The sequence below is a fragment of the Emydura macquarii genome, unplaced genomic scaffold (genome assembly GCF_026122565.2).
Source record: "Emydura macquarii macquarii isolate MOO-44397 ecotype Brisbane River unplaced genomic scaffold, CSIRO-AGI_Emac_v2 contig_587, whole genome shotgun sequence".
Lineage (NCBI taxonomy): Eukaryota > Metazoa > Chordata > Testudines > Chelidae > Emydura > Emydura macquarii.
In genome coordinates, this window is record NW_027130724.1 from 7,205,787 (window position 1) to 7,214,715 (window position 8,929).

An 8,929-nucleotide genomic window follows, 5' to 3' on the forward strand; every position below is an offset into this window, starting at 1 on the left:
GGTCCACAGACCAGTCATTGAGAAACACTGCTCTAGATTATTCTTTCTGGGGAACAAACTATAAATGTCTATGGTTTCTGTTGAACTCTCCACTGTTGGTCTCGATCATATATGATCTGGGCACTGAATCCCATTGTTTGTTTTTGGGGGTTTTTTTTGTTGTTTTTTTTTTTAAACAGCTGGAGTTGTCCATCCTTTTTCTCCATTCAAATTGACATGAACGCTGTCACCAGGTTCTCGACTCAGCAGTTCTCTGAGCGATGCCTATTGTAAATGTTCATAAGCTCTATTAGCCTTTTTATCTGATTTGGATACTCTCTTCATGTCTAGCCACATTAGAAATAGGGTGTTTTCCAAAGTTTGGAACCATCCTGCGTTGTCTTCCCATCAGGAGTTGTGCTAGACTATATTCAGTAACACTGGTGTTGATCTGTAACTCAAAAGAGCAAGGAATGGATTTTCCATCTGTAAGGTTTTCTTGGCTGTCTGTACAGCTCTCTTAGCCTCTCCATTTGCTTGTGGGTAATGTGGGTTGCTAGTAATATGATTAAAATAATATTTTATTCAGAATGACTTAAATTCTGCTGCAGTGAGTTGTGGTCTGTAGTCCATCACTAGTTGTTCTGGAATACCAAAATGAGCAAGAATGCCTTTCAGTTGCTCAGTAACACTGCAACGTTATGTCTTTCAAGTACATGATTTCTGGAAAAATAATCCACAATGACCAGGTAATGATGTCCTCTGAATTTACATAAATCTGCAGCTAGTCTCTTCCAAGGTCCCTCTGGTAGAGGGGTTTGCACACTGCATGATTCAGCATTGCCTTTTTAAACTGATTTATACTGAGTTGCCTTTCAAAAGTCCAAAATAAGCAAATCCTCCATCGAGTTCTTCCATCTTTCTCATTAGGCCCATCATGACTCCCACACTGCAGGTGAAAAGGTTGTTGGTCTTTGATCCTTTGATCCCATGCACTCTGAATGCACAGCTTTTTGGTTTTGTAAGTTGTTTCTGTGGTGAACTGGCCTGTGCAGTTCTGAATACCTCCAGAGCTAGCTAGAGCTACGTCAGGTGACTTCCGTTCTGGGAAAGGCTGAAGGAGATTGTAAGTCCTTTCTGCGATGACTGTGATGTCTGCTACTGAGGCAATTTTAAAGTCAATAGTCTTGCCATAAATATTCAATTTCCCTCTCCAGGCAGGCTCTGCCATCACAAGTGATAGATCCCAGAAACAATGGCCTTAACTGTCTGTAATATGAGTCTACTCTCTGAGTGCTTTGGTGTGGCACATAAGTGCAAAATGTCCATGTTTCATGCATTTATTACACCACGTGTGTCTGGCTGGACATGCATCATCTCTTGGGAAATGATCTTTTTTCACACCTCATGCACGTTGGCTGGAGTTTATTCCTTAGCTTTGGAGTTCTCTCTCCTTGCCTCAGGAGTTTTATGACAATGACTTTTAACGCTTAAGTGGCTGTATACAGTTTCTAAGTTAGTTTCAGGTTTTTCAAGTGGCTCCTGTCTTTTTGTTCTGTTGTTGACTAAATTCTGATCACTATGCGATCTGTATAGTGGTGATTAGGGTTCATATCTTTTCTGTTGTAGCTGCTATGAAAGGTTTTTATCTGTTTAACCTAATCAGACTGTTTCTGATATTTTCACTTTTTGCTTTCCCCAAAATCACAATTTTCAGCCAGTGTACGCAGAGTTCTTTTAAAATATTCAATATTTTCCCCCATTTCTTGAATTCTCGGATGAAAACATGCTCTTTCATAAATCACACTTCTCTGGTGTATAAAATATGCATCAAACAGAGCCAAAACCCTTTCATAGTCATCTTTGTGACTATATTCAGTGAAGGCAAAGGATTTAAAGATATGCTCTGCTTGTTTCCCCAGAGCATGAATTAAAGAAGATGCCTGTATATCTCCAGTTTCATTGTAGAGTTTATTTGCAATGTGAAATCTTGCTAAATACGGTTTCCATGTTGAAGGTTTGTCAAAGCAGAAGTTCTGTTGGGTATTGAAGAGTAGCATGGTGCTGAGATGCTGCAACCACTGTTGCTTTGTTCTTTCTGTCTGCAACCTTTGTAGCTGTTTTTGCTTTTGTCTCTCTTCTTAGTTTACTCCTGATACAATACCCAGACACAGACTTGTCACAGAGCTTACTTAAACACACCAGATGTGTTCACCATAAAATCTTTTAATGCTCAACTTGGCTTAAATATGGTATTTTACACACGTGCCACCTAGTGCCTGAACACTATAATATAGTTTAACATTCCCTTACCGCCCCACGGTTCAAGCATATTTACTCACCCAACTTCTGCCTTGCCCTCTACACAGCTATTTATACCTCTGCTAGGGTGGCAGGTAGTCTACACACCACCATTAACAAGTGCAGTGGAGACATACCCCAAGTGGAAAATAAAGGCCCGTTCCCTTAGAGTGTGGGCCAAAGCTCATGGGTGTTAACTGAGACTTCCAGTGACAATTGGCTTTGGATCAAGTTCATAAAACTATGTTAAAAGGGGTTCTGAAAGTCCTGCCAAGCAAATGCAAAGCGCTCGGTAACACTAGAGCTAAATTCTAATGTTCCTAGGGGGCTTGCTCCAAACTGCTCTCTGGCAGAAATGAGGGGTGTGTCTGTTAGAACTGTGATTCCCCCTCCCCTCTTCCCCAGCATCTCTACTATGAATTATCACTCACTTCTGAAGGGGGGTGTTGCAAAGATTAGTTAGTTTCTAAACCGGTCTTTGGCCGAAAGAAGCACTAGACCTGAATATTTATTTAGGTAATAAGCTTTGGGCAGGGTTTGGCATGACCTACATTCTGTTCCCAGTGTTACTTCCCATCTTCTGGGTGATCTTCATTTGTTGTGCCAAAAACTGTGTTCGTCAGATTTTGTTACCCAGCTCTGTTTCTGGCACACAGGATGCCCGATGACTAAACCTGTTTCCCCCACCACAACGCCAGTTTCTGTCCCATGCCAAAACGAGACAAAACAGGCGACCCACTGCAGTACCACCACAGTTTCTGTCCTGTCTGTAGTTCTGTCACCCAGGATGCCCGATGCCAAAACCAGTCAAAAGCTGCGACCCCCCGCAGTGCAGCAGGAGCTGCTGGCTGAGCCATGGGGACGCCTGTGCCTTTAAGCCCCCAGCCTTGGAAAGCCGGAGCTAGGAGTCTCCCTGCGACACTGAGGCCTGTGAGAGCAGAAACAAAACAGCCCCTCAGCGCCCCCCCACACCCCGCACTAGGTTTGCACACGGGGCAGGTCCCAGGGGGCTCATCCCTGCGCGGTCACTGTCACCCCCTCGGCCCCTCCCTGGGCTGGGCTTTTGCTCCTCAGCCCCTCTCCTGCTCCCGCCTCCATCGGCTTCACCCCCCCCCACCCCGGGCCATTCCATCCTGTCCCTTGATTCCATCCTGCCCCTCCCCCCCTCCAGCGTGCCCCTGTGCAGCCCCGCGGGCAGGGCCGTCCGACTCCCAGCCGGGGCAGGGTGAGGGCAGCGAACGTCACTGAGCCGGCTCCCTCCCTGTGCGCATGCGCGGCACAGCCCGACTCTCAGACTCTGTCGTCACCGTTCTCCGCACAACCCCCTCGCGACGCCTTAGCGCTTTTTCCCCTCCCCCCCACCCGGCTCGTAGCCCCAGGCCCGCTGGCGCCGGCTGTGCGGGACCGGCGCCGGCCAGGAGAGGGCGCGATTTCAGCCGGCGCCGGCTCGCCCAGGACTGGGGGAGGAGGGAGTGGGGCATTGTGGGGATTGTAGTCCCTTCGTGCAACCCCCCCTCGAGCAGCGGCGGGGTCCTGCCTCCTGCCCCGCTCAGCCCCGCTGCGGGTCTGGGCCATCTGCCCCAGCGAGTGCCTAATCCCTCCCCTCCCCCTGCTGCGGCTTCGGCCAGGCCTCTCAAGCCGCCCGCCCAGCCCCGGCTCACTGGGGCCTACGACTCCCAAGGGGCAAAGCGGGCGGCTGTTTCTCCTCCCCCTCCCTCCCAGCGCTTTGCCTCATGGGAATCGCTGCGCGGGGCGGGCTGCTGCCGGGGCTGGCGCAGGCGAGTGGCTCAGCGGGCGGGAGGGACTCGGCCTCCCAGCGTGCTCCGCGCGGGCTGCCCGCGGTAGCGGTCCCTCAGTTCCTGTCGGGGGCGCGCGCGCAGCGCAGGGAGCGCGCGGCCGGATATCGGGCAGCTGGGCGGGGCTGCGCCGCGCCGCGAGCGAAGAGGAGCGGTTGGGCCGCGCCGCGCGCGAGGTACGGGCCGCGCGTGTGTCCTCGCCTGGGCCGCGGCGGGCTCGCGCTCGGCGCGGGCGCCGCGGGGCCTGGGGCTCGGGCGGGTCTACTGCTCGGCCGCGTGCTGTGCCCCTCCCCCCGCCCTGGGGTCCCACGGCCCCTCCCCCCCGAGCGCTTCTCCCTGCAAGGGGGGGGGTCAAAGGACACAGGCCCCGCCCCGGGGTCACAGGCCCCGCCCCCTACTCCGGCCCAGGGGTCCCTCGCAGCCCGCCTGAGCTGACCTGAGCCCCGCCCCCTTTGGGCCGGGGTCACGCACAGGCCCAGCTCCACCCCTTCCCCCGCTCCCCTTCCCCCCCCCGCGGTCATATGTCCCGAGTCCCGCCCCCTGTCCCAGGGTCACAGCCCAGACACCTGCTCCCCCCCCTCCCCTTCCGCGCGGTAGCGTCACAGCCCTGCGCCGGGATCAGCCCCTCCCCCTGCATCACAGCCCTGCCTGGTAGCCGCAGCCCCCCCCCGTCTGTGCAGTGGGGTCACCCCCCGGCCCTGCCCTGGGGAGCTGTGAGCTTGACACGCTGTGAGCTTGTCAGGCGCTGCTGCCTGAGATACTGACGCGGTGTCTTCCCGTCCCCCAGCCAGCTCTAGGGTATCTGAGGTTGATCACTAAGAGTCGCCCCCCCCCCCCTTCCCCAAGCCTTGCCCTGGAGCTGTGGGTGAGGTAATAACTGACCCAAACAGTCTGGGGTGACTGTGCTCTCTGGCTCCCTCCCAGGCAGCAGGAGGAGGAAGGAGGAGAAGCTGATTGACTGAGACCAGCATGGAAGATTCTGATGGGGACTTGTCTATTCAGAGAGATGCCATCCTGTCTGAGTTATACCATATTCACATCACCACCAAGAAACTGTGAGTCTCTCTGGGGTGTAAGGGTCAGTACTCTTGGCCATAGTGTTGGTGGGGTGGAAGAGGTCTTCAGAGCTTGCGAACTTTTCCTTTCTGTCCTCCTGCCAGTCAGAGGCACCTTAATTCACTAGCTATGGTGAATTGCCAGTTTGAAAGTAATCCTTAGGCAGGCATTCCTTCATGTAGTTTGGAGACAGAACTATTGTTGTTTCTGCAAAAGCTACTGAACCACGTGCTATAACTGTAAAGTGTCTAGGCCAGATTTTCAAGTGTTCATCTTCCAGTGAAACACCCAAATAAAGGCTGTATTTTCAAATGCGCCCATTGTGAGACATGGCCAGATTTTCAAAGGAGTTGTAGGACCCAATGTGAAAAATCTTGTTCTCTTATTTTGGTGCCTAACTGGTTACAGGTTTCAAAAGCTGGTGCCAATTGTGAGTGCTCAGCTCTTTTGAAATCTAGCCCATAGTATCCTCCCCTCTCTCTGTCCTGTCCAAGGTGTGTAGTGTGCAATGCTGATACTTATTATTATTTGTCAGTTATTCTTGCTGACCACACTGATTTTGACACCATCCTCCATTAAAATTCTCTTCATTTAGTCAAATATAATCCTTGAGGGGTTATTTTGTAACCACTGCAAATTAAAGATAATTTTTTTTTGTTTTTAAATCTGTTTTTTTTTCATTGAACTCAGATGTTGGGACCATGAATTTTGGCACTGGCATTGTATCCTGAGTGGCTTCATTGGTGTCTGTCTCAGTGGAAAGTGCAGGGTTCTTTTTCCAACCTAAATCCCAGAAATGTCTGCAGAATTTTTGTTAGTGCAGGCTAAAGTCATAAATTAGGAATCAGTGCTACAGGGCCAACTGTTCCATTTAAAACACCTTTTTAAAAAGAAAAGAAATTTCCTGCCATGTGATGTAGATATTTGTTTTCTAGGGTGCAGGAGCTGAGATTCTTGGTGGCTTTAACTGACCCAGAGGAAGGGCAACTGTTTCAGTCTCAAGAGACAGTGAGTGACTAGCACACTTTCCATGCCTATTTATGTCTTCATTGAGAATCTGTTTATATAGCTTAGGCTCATATTTTTTCTATCTTAAAATTTTAATAGTGATCTATGTATTTATATTTTAGGAAGAATCCTGAATTGTTCATTAAAACTGGTGTACTGGTAATAGCAAAAACCTATTTTTAACAAGTCCTATATTCTGAAATAAGGCCTGCATATGTGCATTAATTGCTCACATTCATACACAAAAGAATGGTTTTATTTCAAACAAAAAATTAGCAAGTGACAGAATGAGGTACATCTACCTAATGTTTGTAGTAATATGACTTGGCACCGTACAGAATGTTAGTGATGTACAGCATCAGTTGAAATAATGACAATCACAGTATTTTTTTAAAGTAGCACAGTAGATGCAGCAACCCCTTCCTGAGTGAGCTTTAAGAATATTCAGCCCAGAATATAACAGGGGGTAATCTCCTCACACTAGATCTTCTCAAGTTACACAATTTTCCATGGTCTTGAGTTGCTGTGATGTGAACAAAAGAGTCTTTCAGGACATATTGTTCTGATGTGATTCTCATTTCACAGATGAATTTATATTTGTTCCTTCTCATTCCAGGTCTTAAAGTCACTGGATATTTGGAAGACCTTATTTGCTGCAGCTGGGCCTAAGCCAGAGAGCACAGTTGAGTAACAGCCCAAAGATGGGAGATGAAGATGCTGGTGAACCCTTTATGGGTACAGTGGCTGGCGGGGCCAAAGATTATGAGGGCATCCTACCTTCTGATACAGTTTCACTCAGTGATTCAGACTCTGAAGACTTTGGCTTAGCGGATGAGGCTGAAGTTGATACGATTTCTCCAGAGGAACCACCGTCCTTGGATAATGTAGGATTTGGATCAGATGAGATCCCTGATTCTTCAAAAAGCAATCTTAAGTCTCCTGTCCAACCGTTCCATCTGAGAGGCATGAGCTCTACCTTCTCACAGCGCAGCCAGAGCATATTTGACTGCCTAGAAGGGGCAGCCAAATTAGCAGTGCCCTCAATGGCTGAAGATAACATCACTGATGGGAGGTTTAAGCGTCCTCTCCCCCCACCCACTCCTTCAAGCAAGATGGTTGCAGAAAGCCTTGGGAGGCAAAGCAAGCCACCCCCAGCTTCCAAAAGTTCTCCAGCAGTTCCTGACTATGTGGCACACCCAGAACGCTGGACCAAGTACAGCCTGGAGGGAGTTTCAGAGTCCAGTGATAAGACCAACAGGATGGCTGCGATGGAGTTCCTAGAAGGCTTGAAGAAGAAAGGAGGAGAACAAAGCTCAACTACCCAAGACAGCTACTCCCCATATTTCAACCAGGACCCCTCCAGTGATGGTGCTGGAAGGATAATCTTTACCAAACCCAGAAAGACGGGCATGCATGGTTCGGAAAGAAAAAGACCATTCGAGGAGGAGGATGAGATGCTCATGAACACAAAGCAAGGTCTGAATGAGAAATCTCCCAAGAAGGGGAGTGACCTGAGGGAGGAGGATAAAGTTGAGCTGGGCCATTTAGACTGCGAAGGGAAGACAGTGGAGGAAGAGGAGCGGTTGAAGTTGGAGGACCTGGGTACAAAAAGAGAACCTGGCACAGGTTCGGTTCACACAGGTGAAGAGGCTTTGGTGGAAACCGTAGGGTTTCACGGTAGTAAGAAAAGGAATAGGAAGCATTTCCGTCTCAAACCAGACCATGAAGAGGCTGAAGAGTCTTGAAAGAGAGAAACTAATTAGACCCATCCAGGGGCTTCAGTGTTATTCCAGAAGGCTACCTTTGTTTGTTCACTCTCTCTCAGCCCAGATCTCACTAGTGGGGCAGGTGACAGGCTTTGTCTAGCACTCAGTTTCATAGTCTCCAAATACACTATTTTTAGTAAGTTTGTCAGAAATTAAGGTACAAAAACCCCATCTCTGGACTGATTGTGGCAGGGAACAGTGTGGACACAGCACAGCCCCTGGAGGGGAGGGGTAGGGAATGCGGCAGTTCTCTTGAGTAAGCCCCTCTGACTGATGCTGGCACAATGTCAAGTCCTTGACCACAAAGATAGGCTATTCTAACACAAGGGCTCCAGCAGGAAGAATGAGGGATCTAGGAAGACCTCCTGCCTTTCCCTACCCTTCCACCCTCTTAAACATTTAGAACTTCCTGGCCAGTGCTGTAGAAGTCTGGGTAGAATTTTAAAGTATTAAAAACCAAACCCAGTAGGAGTAAGTTGATATCCTGATTCCCTACCTCTCAGAGGGAAACATTCCCTTAATGTGTATGTCCCTAATGGGGATCAAGTGGGACAAGGATTGAGCCATGCTTCCCCCGCTGCCACTGAAAATAAAAACGCAATAAGTAACTGGCCATGAGCTGAGAGGGCAAAGTAGGGGTGGCAAATTAAATGTTTTTTAAGGTAGTCTGAGTATTTTCCCTCTGTTATTTTCTATTTGGTAAAAGTTTAAAAGAAACTTGAGGCCTGTTGTGAGAAAATTAGAAACGTTTTAGCAAAGACATGCTTGAGGCAGCCTCAGCCACTTCTCAACAGGCTGAGTGAATAATTGGCATTTGTGTGACAGCCTAGTGATTGGTCAAGCAGCCACAATCTTTTACCTTGTGTGCATGTGATGTGATGTGCTGATGTCTCACCTCCATAAGATGCAGAGCTTCCATTTTGACTCTTAAGTGGACTATCTGGAAGGGAAGGACTTGTACCAGAAATGGGTCAGTAAGATTCTCTTTATACTTTGGATGTCAATAAAAACATTTAGTTGTAA

At 48.9% G+C, this 8,929-nt stretch overlaps 1 protein-coding gene across 3 annotated transcripts; it reads left to right on the plus strand.

Annotated features, from left to right (window-relative positions):
- The first annotated feature begins 4,087 nt into the window (after positions 1–4,087).
- Positions 4,088–8,929, plus strand: TSSC4 (tumor suppressing subtransferable candidate 4). Of its 3 annotated transcripts, none has more exons than XM_067540605.1 (4): positions 4,088–4,252; positions 5,001–5,131; positions 6,068–6,140; positions 6,757–8,929. In XM_067540605.1, exon 4 carries the CDS (start codon positions 6,842–6,844, stop codon positions 7,883–7,885), a length of 1,044 nt encoding a protein of 347 aa, XP_067396706.1. In that variant the 5' UTR covers positions 4,088–4,252; positions 5,001–5,131; positions 6,068–6,140; positions 6,757–6,841; the 3' UTR covers positions 7,886–8,929. The 3 variants fall into 3 exon arrangements, with proteins under 3 accessions (XP_067396706.1, XP_067396707.1, XP_067396708.1); XM_067540607.1 differs by lacking the exon at positions 4,088–4,252 and adding an exon at positions 4,746–4,874; XM_067540606.1 differs by lacking the exon at positions 6,068–6,140.